This window comes from Natator depressus, chromosome 3 (genome assembly GCF_965152275.1).
Source record: "Natator depressus isolate rNatDep1 chromosome 3, rNatDep2.hap1, whole genome shotgun sequence".
NCBI lineage: Eukaryota > Metazoa > Chordata > Testudines > Cheloniidae > Natator > Natator depressus.
In genome coordinates this window covers 177,195,468-177,213,487 of record NC_134236.1, presented here as the reverse complement: position 1 = coordinate 177,213,487, position 18,020 = coordinate 177,195,468, and the positions used below count along the sequence as shown (strand labels likewise).

General features: G+C 41.9%; 1 protein-coding gene across 1 annotated transcript in view; it reads right to left on the bottom strand.

The window, feature by feature from the left end:
* TTC7A (tetratricopeptide repeat domain 7A) overlaps positions 1-18,020 on the bottom strand; it is a 257,204-nt gene that overhangs the window by 195,607 nt on the left and 43,577 nt on the right. The window contains exons 6-8 of the mRNA XM_074949389.1: positions 14,228-14,306; positions 11,322-11,482; positions 10,822-10,885 (exon numbers count right to left, since the gene is read on the bottom strand). Of these exons, the coding sequence (XP_074805490.1) occupies positions 10,822-10,885; positions 11,322-11,482; positions 14,228-14,306 (304 nt within the window). The remainder of the gene's footprint in view (positions 1-10,821; positions 10,886-11,321; positions 11,483-14,227; positions 14,307-18,020) is intronic.

Here is an 18,020-nt window from a genome sequence, read left to right as displayed (position 1 = left end):
GATGGTATGAAGAGACTGCCTACAATGGCATATAGCTGATCTGTGACTGCTAGCAGCAAATATCAACGGCTGGTGATGGAACACTAGATGGGGAGGGCTCTGAGTTACTACAGAGAAATCTTTCCCAGATGTCTGGCTGGTGGGTCATGCCCACATGCTCATGGTCTGATTGCTACATATAGGGTCAGGAAGGAATTTACCCCCAGTTCAGATTGGCAGAGACCTTGGGTTTTTTTCGCCTTCCTCTGCAGCATGGGGCACGGGTCACTTGCAGGTTTAAACTACTGTAAATGATGGATTCTCTGTAATTTGAAGTTTTTAAACCATGATTTCAGGACTTCAGTAACTCAGCCAGAGTTTGAGTGTCTATTAAAGGAGAGGGTAGGTGAGGTTTTGGGGCCTGCAGGAGGTCGGACTAGGTGATCACGATGGTCCCTTCTGGTCTTAGAGCAGTGGTGGGCAACCTTTGGCCCATCAGGATAAGCTGATTGCGGGCCGTGAGACATTTTGCTGACGTTGACCGTCTGCAGGCACGGCCCCCCACAGCTCCCAGTGGCCACGGTTCACCTTTCCCGGCCTATGGGAGCTGTGGGAAGTGTGGCCCGCTGCTTCCCGCAGCTCCCATTGGCCGGGAACGGCCTTAGAGTGTATGGGAACAGTGGTCTCCAGCTGTGGACCTCAGACCATTAGTGTTAGAGCTGACTGGTCACAAGACGAGCCTTTTTTTCAGCTGCTAAATCATGTTAAAAGGCAGGCAAAAATACAACAGACCCTTTCCCAATAAGACTTCTCCATATAAGTAACTGTTATAGTTGCCACAAGGATGTTCAACTGTTCACACAATCATGATTGGGAGGGAAGGTGGTCTACTCCATAAAAAGAGAAACCCCTGTTCTAGACTATTACCTGGGACACATAAGACCGTTCATGCGAATTCATCATGAAGATCTAGGGTAGACAGTTACCTTAAATATATAATGGTGTATTTAACTTATGCTACTATGCCACATAATTATGTGACAATTGTGGCTTAGTTATGTCATGTTTATTACATGTATCTGTAGAAAAAACAAATTGAAGCAGCAAACCCAAACAGCCATTATTTCAGCAGTTATTCTACATCTATCTTATTCTACAGAAAATTAAATTCTACAACGACATAGAGATGTGCTTCTTAATAATATGTAAAACAACAGTATGAATTACAGGCTAACAAACTCCATGTAACAGCCTCCTAATTCATAGAACAAGTAGATAGGAAGTATCCTTTAACTGCTCACTTTGAAACATAGCTTTAAAAAAACCCATTAAAATCTTTAATGAGTGCTTCTCCCTGCCTTCTAATTTATGGGCATTCTAATGTTCAACTTCTGTCTTCTTAGAATAGATATAATGGGCAGATCCACTGCAACCAAGGGGGGGGGGGCAGCATATTGTATACCAGTGTACTGTAATAATGTAATTGTGGTGATTCAATATCAACATTATGAAAGCAAAGCAAATGCCATTTAGGTATTTCCCATTTAGACTGGCAATAACCTCTGTTCTAGTTTCTGAAATCTCAGTTGAGGGTTGGATATCTTCTGAAATCCCAGTCAGGGAACTGGTAATGGAATATTTAGCCTTCTACCCTTAGAGTCTCAGTTCTGCAAATTGGTGTGCTTGGAGTCCCTTCATGTGAGTGGAGCTCCATGTGGGTGCAGGTTCAGTCCATGTGGAGAAGTTTACAGGCACAGAGGATGGGTTACCCTCTGACCCACAGAATGGCCCTGAGGCAAATCAGTTTAGCGGAATTTACACTACCAGTGCCCCCGTGGTGGGAAAAGAGGAATTCTGTTTCCGAGGATGTCAATGGCATATTCCTTTACAATTTTTATCTTAGAAAGTCCTGAAATCACCATATATAGGTTAATTCACAAGGCCTCACATTTGGCACTCACAGTCCCACCAAAGAGAACATGAGCATTTCCCCACCTAGAACAACTGACAGATGGAGTGAGTGGATAGCAAAGGAAACTTTGAGTCATTGCTCCAAGTATTTATCTTTAAGACATGAAGGTCAGAGAAGAAAGTCAGTTAGTCCCTATGCAGAAATACTCAAGTAGGGACCAGGACATTCCAGAAGATTCCACTTATAGAATTCCCGCTGCATTCTTCTGTGGAAGGCAGGGAGAAGCATGCTCCCCTCCCTGCTCATGAAAGAAACCATGGGTTCAGCATACAAACCCCACAGGTCCTCCTAGAATGCACAGATCACAGGGATCTACCAGGACACTGGGCCATCTGCCCAGAGACCACCTGCCACTGCATGGACTCTGGGTTTCCCACCACTGCTTCTCCCCAGGGAGGCCCCCTTTTTTAATTTAAAGGCGGGCACTGCTGAATAATTAATATAGACTCTGGCTGTACTGACTTTCCTTTCTGTTTGTACTGGGCACACGGAGGGTGTGGACTTTCTGTGGCAGGGGCCCTCTAGCAGGTTCCTCATCAGCTTGTAACAGCCCAGATTCATGTACAGGTGTAAAATCTACCCCCAGGTCTGTAAATAATTTGGGAGATGTAGGGCCAGATCCTCAGCTGCTATAAATGGGCACAGTGCCACTGAAATCAACTGAGCTGTGTGCATTTACACCTACTTAGGATCTGGCCCATAAAGCACTCAAGTACTAAATATTACTTCATTCTTTTTCCTAAGTGCTTTCCTCTAAGTAAAACGCATCAGTAATATATACAGACAATTAAAAAGATATCTGCTGTGAATTGCTAGAGAACTACAGAACTCAAATAAACAAAAAATTGGCTGTTTTCCACTCCCACAGTGTAACAGGGGCATGCAAAATGAAGCAGAGAAACTCAGCAACTCAGCTGCTTCTTGGAAAGTTAACAGCATGTGACTACCCCCTTTCAAATTTTCCCCTGTGTTTTGGCATTTGGTAAAGCAATATGACTATCATATCTTTTACTGGTTATATTTTAATGGCTTCTATTGTAATAGACCTAATTCTGAAATATCACAAAAAGCAAGACAGAAAAATAATAAGACAATGTAACAAGTTTAACATAAATCAGGTATGGGCTGTACACCTGGAATAAAATATATTCGATAGCTAATACAATAACTGATGACATGTGAAAAGCTCCCATCACCTTAGTATCTGAATGCCTCTCACAAGCTTGGAAGGAACATACATTCCCGCAAAGGAAAAGGAAAAAGGCTCTCAGTCCATGTCCTGCTGCCAGGTTAAAGCTGCTTATTCAAGAGGCTTTAATGTAAGTGGTGTATTTTCTGAAGCACATTCTGGGCATATTCTGCCCTTCATCTTCTTGAGAGGTCCGTAGAAAGAAAGTAGCCTTGTGTTGCACCCTAGATGTGACAACACTCAGACTTGCTGTACAAAAGTGCAGCACATTGGTTTGGAGAGATGATGACAGGAAAATGTAGAATGGCAATCTTGCATCTCATTCATCTACTACAACAGATACCCTCCCCCTAGCCCTCAGGAAAACAATCTTGAGAGAAAGTTTCATAACAGTTGGTAGGCTACTGTAGATCTGTCGTCACTGGGTTTACTCCCATTTGAAAAAATTCCACAACAAAAGGAACTGGAAGATTGTGAAATGTTCCAGGTGTTATTACCCTATGCAGATAATGGGTCAAACCCTGCTCATCTTACTCTTGCAAGCAATCCCACAGAAATCCATTGGATTGCTCACATATGTAAAGAGAGCAGGGTATGTCCCAAAATCTGTTTCCATGCACCATCCTCTCTTCTCTCTCAGACTCTCCAAGATCAAATCCCCACTGTGGACTCAAATCAGAAATGAGAGTTGATGATGGCATTGAGTTTATTAGTCTTGGATACAGGCAGTTTAATTTCCAATATGATACAGAAGACGGAGGAGAAGGCCAAATCAATCTAAAGTTACCCTGCCCCATTCGTGAGCGGACAGTCCTGCTATGTTCTGTTGATCCACAGCCGCCAGCGAGAGACTATGCTATAATACAGCCTCTTGCCACAAAAGCGGACACTAACAAGGCCTCAATAAAGGCAATTTAAGCTGTGCTTTAAATGTCAAACTCAAGAGTGGAATAGATTCTAAATGTTAAAAAATTACTTTAAAATAAACACACAAAAGCTAACAGAAAATGTTCCATTCCTGGCTCTGAGAAACCTTTGGCCAGTGTGGCCAATTACAGTATAAAAAATATTCCAGAGAATGGTTATTTAAATAAATACAACTACATTAAGGGAAAATCCTGCCAGACTCTCTCTTCCCTCCCACCAGCACAGAATGCCTGGCTGGCAACAGAACCAGTACCATTCCACTACATGAGGGTGTGGGTAGCAGGATATGGGGAGCCCACTCTGAGGCAGGCTGGGGCAAGATGCCAGGGAGCACTATACAGAAATGCAGGGTAAGTGTTTTGGGTGGGTTAAATTAGGGGAAGGATTGGACTGGTGGAGTTAAAGCTATACTGATCAACCTGCCAATCCCTGACATATATGGTGGGCATATCTCAGCCCAAAGGCTTCTACAGCCCTCAGGCTGACTGATGGTCACAAGAAAGCCCCATTGATCCTTCTGGTTCTGAAGGGAAGATGTCTCTTCCCACAGGCAGCAGATCTCCCCATGTACCGTTTAGGCAGCCCATGTTCCGTTACTTGGACAATGTCTACACTTAAAATGCAACAGCAGCACAGCTGTAGACACTACCTGTAGTGCTTCAGTGTAGACACTACCTACAGCAATGGGAGGGGATCTCCTGTCACTGTAGAAAATTCACTTCCCCGAGAGGCAGTAGCTAGGTTGACGGAAGAATTCTTCCATTGACCTAGCGCTGTCTATACAGGAGCGTTAAGTCTGCATAGCTACGTCTCTCAGGGGTGTGGATTTCCCATGCCCCTGAGAGATGTATTTATGCTGTTTTACATTTTCAATGAAGACTAGTGCTTGGGCTGTGCAAAGAGGATGAGAATTAGGCCTTCAATTCTTAAACAAACAACCACAATCTGCTCTGTGATTTCCGGTAATCTTTAGGCTGTCTGGTCTATTTTTATGGATTCCTTGAAGAGGATACTGTTGTCAACAGTGGTAACTAACTTAATATCAGGTGGCATTGAAAAGGACATCTGCCAAACTCAACCATCAGGCTAGAATACCTTCGCTTATCATGAAAATTTGATTCCCATTTTCAATGAGACAGGAAGCATGTTGGAACACAATTGAGATAATTTCCAGAGGAAACTGAACCTCAGATGCGAAGTGATGTTAAGAGTGTTACTTCATATATATATATTCTGAATATGGTATTTCTTAGTTTAAAAAAAAGTTTCTGTGTTATTTGTGAATTGTGCTATTTTGCAATCCAAAAAAACTATCACACACTTTGGCTCAGAGACAGTCAATGTAATACTGAAATAATGCCCAGTTACTATTAGAAGTCATTCTCCTTTTTATTGAAATGAGGAAAAGGATTCACAGAAGCAAACATGATAAGAGGAAAGAAAAAAGTGAGGACACTGTCATAGGCCCTGATTCTGCATCATTAAAGACAATGGGAGTTTTGCCATTTCCTTCAGTGAACAGAGGATCAAGCCCATAGGAGCTTTAATGTGAAAGCTTTTGCCAGGGAAAGTTCTTGTAACAACGGAGGTGTCCTGGGGCCACCACACAGCCAGGGTTCATTTGGGTGAATGAAAAGTTAGGAGGGTGACAGAAAGGCAGAGACAAATAATCTAAAATTCATCAGAATATGTAGAAAACCCCCCCAACAATGGCACCCTCCACTCATAGGTTACTTGAAAAATTACTCCTTGAAAAACATTTTACTCCCCCCCTTTCCCTCTGGACTCTCCATGCCTGCTCCATGGTTCTCCTTTTTGACCCCCAGGTGTCTGCCTATATCAGCCCTCAAGCCACCATTGTTTTCCCTGCTCTCTGCCCTTCCCCCTTCTTTCTGCTTTTGCCCAACCACAATACCCAGAGGAGCAAAAGACGCAGGAACATTCACATACAGAGGAGACATTTTTCCCCAAGAGAATGCTTCAGAGAAGAGCAGTGACATGGCCACTCTGTACCTTCTAAATACAGTAAAAGCTTTGTTATCCGGCATGACGCGGGTATGGGGGTGCCAGTTAATCAAAAATTCTGGTTAACTAAGAGTTATACTTACCAATGGAATACCAATTTTCAAAGAATTAGAATACAATAAAATGAATAAAGTATAAAATAGAATACAGGTACTCCAATCCAGTAGCAGTACTGCACTGCATAGTGGTTGGTTTCTTGAAGCACTTAGTTGTATACAGGTAACCTACTGTATAGAAAACTTTATCTTAAGACACTACATATCACTATGGGCAGTGCAAAGCGTACACCCAAATCACTAAAAATACACATAACACTAAAACTATACTGAACATAATTTAATCTTTCACTTCAGGATCTTGCAGTGCCTCAGGGTCATTATCAACATCAATTATGACTGTAGATGTAGAAGGTGTAGGAGATAGGGTCATTACAGATTCAGCCCAATGACATACCCTGGAAGCTGCTTTTTTGAATAAATCCCTGATATCAGCTTTCTTCCTTGTCTTCTGCCTCTTTTGCATAAAAGAGTGCAGAATGTGCAATTGCATAACCTCCTGGGCAGTATACTCTTCCCAGTTCCTAGACTGAAGATTTGTATTGGGAGATATCAGAAATGCCGGTTAATAGAGCTTTGTGGTTGATAAACTGCCGGATAACACAGCTTTTACTCTAACATGCTGGAATGGATAGCACTCCAGGAGATAGGTTAGAGGGGAAACAAAGCATCCCAAGCTGTGTGTTAGAGTGGATTGTCCTGATGAGTCAACCTCATTGTACATTTTTGTTAATCTTGAGAGTTGATTATGGTAAATACTGAAAGAAAGACTAAAGCAGCCAGAAACACATGAGCCCTGTGCTCACTGGCATACAGAGATATATCACTGTCATTTTCCACTCTGCAGGAAGGTGAATGTGTATGATTCACAGTGGTTAACTTTACAGCTTTCCAATCAAGGGGGAGACCTTGTCTCTCGTTAACTTACTCTCCTAGGCTTCAGTAAATTAAAAAACACAGCCACCCCTCCAACTAGCCTGCAGCCAGGATGCCCTGGCCAAGATCTCAGACATTATGTCATAATCCTAGCAACATTTCCCTTTGTTGGTAGCTGAATGGGAGAACTACAGGAAAAATGTCCATGGGTCACATAGATCTTTTGGGCACCAGAGCGCAGCCACTATTTCTGCTAGACAACTTTTTCCTGTGCTTGCATTTCTATTTATTTGTCATGTATATTCTTTAAAACAGCAACAAGCAAAACGCTTGTCTGTACATTTACTCTTAAAGGAGGAGCAGCGCAGTTTCTCTACATTGCTGTTTTCACCCTGCTTCTCTTGTAGCACTCTGCTATGGAGCCTATTTGCCAAATGATACAGCAGTGTGTGCATTCTTTGTCAAATAACGCATTACTTTCTTTCTCCTCTTTCAGACCCTGGTGTACCAGGCCTGTGAGGCATCTCCCCAAGCCCCACTGACCACATAAGGCAGGACCTCCCCAGGGATGGTCTACAGAGGGTGACAGTAGGAGAAAGCTACTCTTAGTGGTCAACATCTCCAAAAGCCTGCTCTCTTCTTCCATGGACAGCAGGCCTAAACCTTAGCAAGCTGCAGGGTTGCCAACAACTGTGATTTTATCACAAGTCTCAAAATATCTGTTGCCTTTCTTAAAGCCGTAGCGCCTAGAGTCCAATGATTCAAAGAGAATCTCAGCTTTCAGTTACCAAAAGAAAAATGTTTTTAGCTAGGGTGACCAGATAGCAACTGTGAAAAAACAGGACAGGAGGTGGGGGGTAATAGGCGCCTATATAAGAAAAAGTCCCAAAAAACGGGACTGTCCCTATAAAAACGAGACATCTGGTCACTCTATTTCTAGCACTTGTGGCTGCAGAGAAAAGGTTGGAAACATGAAGCAACTGTGCCTTCAGACAGCTCAGAGAGCCAATAAAAAAAGCCCCACATCTATTATTGTTTTTAAAAAACTCACGATTTTTAAGCCAATCTCATGGTTTTGGGGGGCCTGACTCATTGTTTTTGAATGTTTGGAGCAGGCAAAGCTAGAGCTGTCAATTTTTTCAGAGGTTTGTGTGGAGGGAAGAGGAAGACTTGATGATTGGTGGGAAATGAAGAAAGGTCATAAAGAGTCAAGATTCGTTACGGAAAGTTCCAGAGGCTATAATTAAAAAGGAGAGGGGAAAAAATGCACTGTACCCTTTCCCTCTCTTGTTTGTCCGTGAGCTGTCTGTTTAGACTGTAAAGTTTTATAAACTGACTGTTTTGGGGCAAGGGCCAGTGTTATTATGGGGTATTTAAAGCACACAACACACCTTAGCTGCTACATAAATAATAATAAATATTGAACATTCATTTAAATAAATTGGACAACATCAATGAGGAAAAGCTATTTTCCAGGGTCCAAGGGGATGCAAAACCATTAAAAGGTTACTTGATACTCTTCTGGAGAGAGGATTTTTTTTTATTCATTTTTTTTCTTTAAGAGACTTGAGTTCACATATAGCTGAAGTTATAATGGTCATAAATATAAGTTATAAACCTGGTGATTTCCATGTGGTCCATTAAGAATGCTGTGCACATAACATAAATCCCTTATTCACCATGACTGCAGCAAGTCAAAGACCATTCAAGGCTAGAAGAGCAGGACTGTTTCAGATAAAGACTAAGGTACATGGACAGACTACTGAATATTGCAAAGACTGAGCAGCACATATCTGCATTATGCCTGGCTTTAGACACTATTACTAGTCCTCCATTTTTATGACCAACAAATTCACAGAGAAATTCAGAAAGGTAAGTTTGTAGACTTACAAATGGTAAATATCAGGGCAGGGTTTAAGACAGGGGTGGGCAAACTACAGCCCACGGGCTGGATCCGGCACGTCAGAGCTTTGGATCCGGCCCGCGGGATTGCCACCCCCATGACGCCATGGACCCCGTGCCGCTCCCAGAAGTGGCCAGCACCACATCCCTGAGGCCCCGGGGCGGGGGGGGGGGGGGGCGGAGCGAGGGCTCCATGCACTGCCTTCGTCAGCAGGCACCACCCCCGCAGCTCCCATTGGCCAGGAACGGGAAACTGCGGCCAATGGGAGGCCTCTCCCCACCTCCCACAGGGGCCGCAGGGACATGGTGCCAGCTGCTTCCGAGAGCGGCGCAGGGCCAGAGCAGGCAGGCAGGGAGCCTGCTCTGGTCCCGGTGCACACCGCTGCCACCCCAGAGCCACTCCAGGTAAGCGGTGCCAGGCCGGAGCCCACACCCCAAACCCCTCCTGCACCGTGCCCCTGAACCCCCTGCCCTGAGTCCCCTGCTGCACTCCTCCTGCACCCCAACCCCCTGCCCTGAGCCTCCTGCTGCACCCCGCACCGCTCCTGCCCTGAGCCGCCTCGTACACCCCGCACCCCTCCTCTTCCCCAACCCCTTGCCCTGAGCCCCTTCCTGCACACTGCACCCCCTCCCACATCCCAACCCCCTACCCCAGCCCTACATTTATGGCCCTGCATGCAATTTCCCCACCCAGATGTGGCCCTCGGGCCAAAAAGTTTGCCTACCCCTGGTTTAGGAAAAGGGTGTCAGAAATCCAGTGTGACTATGGTGGACATAAAAGTTCCGTTTCACAGAGCTCAGATCCAATCCTGCTAAGCATTTAAGTGCATGCTTTACTTTAAGCACTTTAGTCCCAACGAAGTCAATAGGAGTACTGAGACGCTTAAGGGCTTGGCTGAGTCTGGTCACTGGGTGATCAGGTTCATAGACACAAAAGTTGTGGTAGCAAATTATCATAGATTCCAGTAGGAGCAAATTGGTAATAAAGAAGAGAACGCTGAACCACACAAGACAGTATTTACATTCTCTTACCATTCTTTTCATTCCCAAGTAATTTAAAAATATATGTATACACTTGATGCTTACCTTTGAATTTACCAAAGGTAACTTATTTAATTCTGAATTCTGCATTACTTGTTTATAAACTGTTTTCCCTTTAAAAAGGTTGGTTTTTTAAAAAAAGTTCATGTCTGTAGTGTACTTCTCTACAAAGTTGCTCTAGTGCTAACAATTATCAGACGCAATAACCATTATTGCAGCCTTTAATAAATGAAACATTTATTTTACCACTATAGTAAACAGTACAGAAAACCTGCAAAAATTAGAGTTGCCAATTACAGTTGCTCCCAAACAGACTAATGCACTTCCTTTTTTCACAAAAATGTGTACTTTTAAACAAACACGCCTTGTGCGTCAAAGCACAGCAGATCCCTTATTAATTTCAGTTGCACACTCAACTCATTTGATGCCTGCAAAATCGTCATTTGTAAACATGAGAAGGCTTGTAAAAAAAGCCAAAACCCAACTCATTTAAATTTGTGAAGAGGAAAAGTTTGTTTTCCCTTCCTAATAATCACCTACAAACTGCATTTCAGCAATATCAGGAGTAGAAACATTTTCCAAACCACAATGTGGACAAATCATTCTTTTCTTGAAGGATCCCTCAGCCCTTCACTGAATATCCATTTAATAAGCAATAATAAAAGCTGAGTCATTAAGAGAAGACACAGTTGGTTCCTGCCTTACTACTGACTTATTTATTTCCAGGTGTCTGGGAGAGATTCTGTAAACATGGGGATTCTTTGCTGTTTACAAAAACTTCCAGAAGACTTGACACACAAATGCTACATACCCCTTATTGCTGTCGTCACTATTAAATATTCGTTTTGGCTTACCATAGATTCACTGATTAAGAGGAGGAGAAGAGCCTCTTCTATGTTGTCTTGAGGGCAGTACAGGCTGAAAGACAAAAAGTTTTTTATAAACAAGATCAGGAATTAGCCCACCAGTCTCTATTTTTAATGTCACAAGAGGACCAGTAACTTGAAACATCTCATGTATGATTCATTTGCTATATAATACCCTCTTTTTCAGATCCACACAATTAAAAGCTCTAGTGCGTATTCTAAAATGGACTATTTTGACCCACCAGAATCTTCATCCCATTCCACAACTGAGATAGCTATTTAGTCAGATATTTTCCATTCATGGGAAATAACTATATACTCCAGATTTAGGTCTGGGTTTTTCCATAAGGCATTTTGATTAGAAGTTAAAATAAATAAATAAAAATGAACAAGACTACATGGGTCAGTAGCCAAGTTGGCACTGAGGAACACTTCATCCACACTTTTTCCCTCTCAGAGTGGAAACCAAAATAAAGAGCTGTGCTTACTTGTCTCCTGTGTATAGCTGGGGTTTCCGCCGAAGAAGACTGTTAACGTAAGAGTTATCTTCCTTGTTCATGAACTCAGGCAGAGGATCAGATAAGGGGCTCCAGTAACAGTCTTCACTCAAGGAGTGGAGGAGCACTTCGGCTAGCTGTTTGGCTGCTGTCTACAGATTAACAGAAAGCACCAGAAATTATTAAAAAGGCTCTCACATGCAGAGGGCATGTCTTCATGCAGGAAACATAAGTACAAAACACACTCGGGACCTGACTTTCAGAGGTTCTGAGCATTAACAGTCCAACTGAAGTCACTAGGAGCTGCAGGTGCCCAGCTCCTCTGAAAATCAGGCCCTAGAAGTTTGGATGGTCCATTCTAAAGTGGCAGAGAAAGAGTAAGAGAACTTCTGGAAGAAAGGGACATGTTTCATCAGGCAAGTGAGAAGTGATTCCCCCACGGATATTTCAGGCCCCAGCTACACTCCAAATAGTTGGCTCTAACCACATTCGCAGCTTTCTCTGTCTGAAAAATTCCACCCTTGTCTCAGCCCAGAGGGTAATATTTTGTTTTTTTTTTTACATTTAAAGGACAATCCCTTCAGCTGTTTGAATTATACAACAGTGAAAGAGAAAAAACCTATTCGAGTATTACTACTCTTTTTGCTCCTACATAACTTCAGAACAACAAAAACAAAAACTTTATGCAGGGATGGGAATTGTGAGACATGTCCTTCCTTGGGCAGTACATGGGATAAAGGAACCTTACGCATCTCCCACCCTCACTCCCACAACGTAAGGGCATGTCACCGTCTGGTCCGGGAGATACAATGTTGTGAGCAAGCTGAAGTGAATCAGAGGAACTTTATACTGGCATTTCCTGCCTTTTTGTTCAAATGTATCCAATGCATCCCATTGGTTTTTGCATAGAACATAGGCAGATAACACATATATGCGTATACACACACACACACACACACACACAATATTACATATAAAATACATGGTGGGGAACAACTAGGCCTGCCACGTTAGTATGTTTTGCATATAAGATAAGTATACCTATAAATACTAATATGTCAGTCCTAGTTGCTCCCCACCATGTATTCTAATGTCAAAAATAGTAGGAATGACCTCTCCAACTTCAATCCAGTTTATCTATACCTATGGAAAGTTCCTATTACCAGATTGCCATCAAAACAAAAAACTGTTGATGCTGACTTTTATTGTTTCTTTTTTGACCATCTCATCACACAAGGACATCATCTTGTTAGTCAAGATGCAATAGCAGTAATGTGCAGTGTTTCTTGAAAACTGGAAAGGAAGGTTTCATTTCTATACCCAGATAATGGCAAACTGATTTGAATGGCTGGTATTGGAGAAATACTGCTCCACATAACTCCTTGGAGCCTTTATACTTCCATGCACTGATAAATGATGGAAAGCTATCTGCTAGTAACCAGCCTTTTCTATACTTTTTATAACATGTAAATAGGAGCAAAATAGCCTACAATACTGTGATATTAGTCAATATCATTTTATCATCTCAGCATATAATCATTTAGTCAGTTTCACCCTGAGGATCCAACTCTCTGACATTTTTTTCTAAAGCCCTGGGGATAAGAAAAACTGCACTAGTATCAGTAAGATCTCTGCAGCTCTGTATGAAACTATGACCGTGACTGGGATAAAACAGCTCAGAAGAGAGAGGCCCCAAATGCTTGGAGTCTGCTTTGACTGTAATGTACACTGTAAATTAGCTTCACTTTTGTTTTGAATAAGACCAAACAAATCAGAACAATCCAAGTCTCTGATTTATATTATTACTGCCTTTGGCTAAAAAAGCATCATTGTGCTTCGAGTACGTTGTCAGCCTACAAGCGAAATATGCTCATGTGTTTAATTTTAGTGTTTCAAAAACTAGTTTAATTAAGTATATTCCTGCCCTAATCCCTGCTCAAGAGCTCATTTTTTTAAAAAAAGTCCAATGGTATAGTGGTACAAACACCTCCTAATCTTCCCCTGGGGATTAATCTCTCCTATGTGGCACAGCTCACCCTGCAGTACACAGAAAGCAGCATCCAAGTACCACTGTTTCAGAGTTTTGGAACAAGAAATGCTTATGCTCATCAGCCCTTCAGCAGAGCAATGTTATGGTAGAGCAATAAAATCCCCCAGAATTCTGATCTTGGTCTGGAAAGTGATGGGACCATTTCAACTGTGTTATTTTTTTAAAAAACACCCATTTCCATGCCCAGCACAAACTATCAGCTCCCCCAAGAACAAAACTTCCATAACTTCTGGCCGCTCTCTAACATGCACAGGTAAATTCTGATGTGTCCATTTGTAAGAGGCCCTTGGAAAGACAGCACACAAAAATGGCAATCCCCAAGTATCATCCCCAATTACATTGTTCAACAGAGTGCTTCACAGAGAGAAAATGCGCCGTCTTAAATCTAAAAGCACTGAAAGTTCCAGGAGGGAAAAAGATTCAAAAACAAAGCACTGCTATGTATTAATGTGAAAAAGCATGTGTGCGTCTGAGTGTGAAAGAGAGACAAAGACAGACATTATCAGTTGGATAATCCAGGGATGCCAGAAATACAGGACATATTTTGTTTCACGTTACAATTGCTTTGGTGTGAAAAAATAAAATAAAATAAAATAACCTACAAATAAAAAAATACACTGAACAGAACAATGCTTTCAAAAGAGAGGCAGAGAAAATACACACCTGTCCAGATTCAAATACTTAGGTGCGTCTGTTGGGGTTGTGTGTCACCACAATGTCCAACAAGGGCATCAGTCGGGGGAGGAGCAGGGGAATCTTGTTCCTCAGCAATGATTAAGAAATTAACTATCCAGAAAGCAGATTAAACTGACTTCCCATCTTTAAACCCTTCCATACATTTCCTTACCATTTTGAAGCTCTGAGTAGCTTTTGTTTCCACAGTCCGTAATACTTCTCGCAGGTCCCTCATTCCTTTCACGATGTTTCTAACAGGAAGGCAAAAACAGCATGGTTTAAACCAGACTCCTTGTGATGCACATCTGCTATGCAACAAACTGTCTTTTTAAAAGAAGAGAAAATAAAAAGGATAATCTCTCCAAAGTTAGGCTAACGACATAAAGCAAGTCACTGAGGCATAGGAAAAACAATGGCACTCTGAATGAAGCAATCTCGTTAGCATGCCTATCCCAGATGGCTTCCTATGAGAAAATAACATTCACATTTGAAGAACAGAGGAGACATTTGGAAGCCTTTCATGGATCATATTGATAAAGCAGATGCTGCTCCTCTTTTTGTGTACACACTGTACTGGTTTGTATTAAACTGAGCTTGCGTGATGTTCTTAAATGACTATTCCTTTTTGGTTATGTTTAAATGTTGTATCACTGAGAGTAGGTAGGGTGAGGGGGTTAGAGCTTGTCTATCCTGGAAACTTTTACCAGTGATTCCAGTAAAATTATACCTCTATAGTTAAACTGCTGTAGTTATACTGGTGTAACTCTCCATGTGAATATGCTGATTCCTGAAGAAGAGTGGCTTTCCCCCTGGTTCCAAAGTGACATAAGTTAAAGAAAAAGGTATATCTATACTGGAGTAAGAGTGATCATGTGGGCAGTTATGCTAGTCTAACTAAAGCAGTTTAAATTCACATTTTAGCTTATATTGGTATAACTTTCCTGTATAGGTAAACCCTACACTCGTTGAAACAAAGAGAAAGAAGAGCTGGGCACCTACAGCAAGACTTTTTCTATGAACATTTCGTTGAATTTTAAAGTTCATTGGCTTCAACTGTGTTCCTGCTCCTTCCCTGTTACGTTCCACTAACATTTTAACAAAGAAGTTTAATGGCAGAAATGTTTGAGGAAACAGCAACATGTTAACATCTATCAAAAGATATTTGTGGGAAACAAATTACATATTTGTAATCATGGGCATTCACACTAAAAACTTCATTTGAGGAGATGTGCTCGTCCAATGAGGGAACAGAACCACACTGCATGACCTTCTGTCCAATCAATACTAATCATTATATTTCAAATTTCAAATCATGAATTCTCACAATGATCTGCTCATAGACAATTTACAGACAGAAATCATTTTGAACAACAAATGGAGGTGTAAAAATCACATGCTGCTCAGAGACAATAAAAAAAAAAAAAGAAGTGAAATATTTTGAGCAAGTTATTTGCTGTGAATTATTCGCTCCCCTCTAAACAGAAAATATGGTTTGGGTTTGTCAGGGACGGGAAGCTTCAGGAAGTTTCTAACTCTGGACTTAATCTTGCAATGAGCTCTCCAGATGCAGGAGCAGGACCTTAGTCTGCCTTTTTGAGGGTCAGAGCAAGAATGGAATTCAATAAAATCTTATACTTTTTAAACACTCACGGAGGTAAATCTGACCCAGTATGTGTGAAAGCAGTAAGTGTGCAAATGACCAAAGATTCTGTTTGGCTGCTTTTTGTTTTACCTCACATCAAATAGCATTCCGCACCCACACCAAAAAATACAACAAAAAGCTTAACAAGCAAATCTCATGATAGGATTGGTGTTTACCAGTCCAGGAAAGCACTCGAGCACACACCTAAGCATATGAGAAGTCCCACTGACTTCACTGGGGTTAGTCTCATGTAAGTATATGCTTAAGTGATTTCCTTGATCGGGGCAAAGAAAAGTTAACAAAAACAAATAAAAAAAAGACCGCAAGCAGTGCTATTTTTGCCTGAGAATGGATGGACGTAGAGATGCGTATTGGAGTTAATGAGCTGACTTGGATTTAGCCACAAAGATGGCAATATTTTACTCCAGAATAGACATTTGAATGGACATTTTAAAGAGAGTGTTTTATGACTATTTGTGAACAATTTAACAAAGAAAAACGTTGAAAAGTTATAGGTGTACTGGGGCTTTGGTGTATTATGGCTTATATTGGATGCCAATGAAGCCCTATTTAATAACACAACGCACTTTGGCTAGTGCAATAAACTCAGGACAGACAGCTGCAAGGGCGGGGTAGAAAACAGTCCCAGAAGGGTAAAAGGCCCTCCCCTCCCTATCAACTGAGGAGGGGTGACTACAGGTCAATCAGGTTCGGCTGAGAAGGGGTCACCAGAGATCAATTAGGATCAGCTGAGAGGGAGTTATGTTATACCAATAAAATAAAAACCAGCAGGATCTTATTAAAGGGGAAAAAGGCAAAATACCACATTTATTGTGAATACAGAAAGAATCATAGTAAGTAGTTAGTTATAGCTATAACATTCCATTCAATCTCATATTTATTCACACATTCATTCATACAAACACACACACACACACACACAGGTTCTGCAAGGTTGTTGTCATAGTTACCAGCCTTAGAGTTGCTCATGCCAAGCCACTGGCCAGGTGACCTGGACATGAGGAGGGAGCAGGGCCTTGTCAGATGCTCATCTGATGCTCCTGGAAGTTGGTTTGCAGAATCAGACCCCAAAGTTCTCACTTTCTAGAGTCTATTTTTATAGGAATTTCTTCCTATGCCAGTCTATGGGAATTGCTTCATCATGCTGTTGCTGAATCAATCAGCAGATAGCACATTCCTGACGGCTCCGTGCTTCCAGATGTTATCTTGTTCTTTGGTTCTCCCATTCTTGAGGCTGTTGGGTGGATTCCAGTCTGCCCTCCGGGGGTCCTCTGGTTATTTCCACTTGAAGCCTTCTTCAGCCGATGGACACTGGATTCTTAGGCTGGCACCTCCCTGATCATTCAGTTATTATCCACACCAAGCATCCATCCACATATATCCTCTATCTCTATTTTAATCACAATTGTTAATACAACAAAAGGGAGGGGAGTCTCTGGGTGCTGTTTCTGTTGTTACAGAGTATTGCTTTGAGTCTCTCTCTGTGTGAATTGCTTTGAGAACAGACTCTGTACTAACGCAATTAGCAGCTTGCAAGTTTCACACATAGAGGGAGAAAACCAAGAGACCTCTTAATTAGTAATACCCTGAAATTTAAACTCTGGGGAATCAAACTCATTTGTGATTTTAATATAGAACTTCTTTAATATGATCCAACAGTTACCTGAGGGCAATTAGGATCAGCTGATCCTAACTAAGGGCTGCATGAGACCTTTTTAAACCTTCCCCTGCCAACAACATCACAATGTGAGAGGGAGCCCAGGTTGGTGGGACAGAGGGCTCAGCAGTCCCACAGTCCAGGCTGCACCTAGGAACCCCATCACAACTGTATCCAATTAAAATTACAGGGCAAATTTAGACAGACAGTATGTAATGAACCAAACTGGAATCTGGCCAGGTCACTCAGATCAGAGGTTTTCATTCAGGGGTATACCTACCCCCTGGAGGTACGTAGAGGTCTTCCACGGAGTACATCAACTCATCTAGATATTTTACTAGTTTTACAACAGGCTACATAAAAAGCACTAGCAAAGTCAGCACAAACTAAAATTTCATACGGACAAAATGAGAAAGTAAGCAATTTTTCAGTAATAGTGTGCTGTAACACTTTTGTATTTTTACATCTGATTTTGTAAACAAGTCGTTTTTAAGTGAGGTGAATCTTGGGGTATGCAAGACAAATCAGACTCCAGAAAGGGGTACAGTAGTCTGGAAAGGTTGACAACCAATGACCTAGTCAGTGACTTTCAACCGTTTCAGATTACTGTACCCCTTTAAGGAGTCTGACTTGCCTTGCATGCCC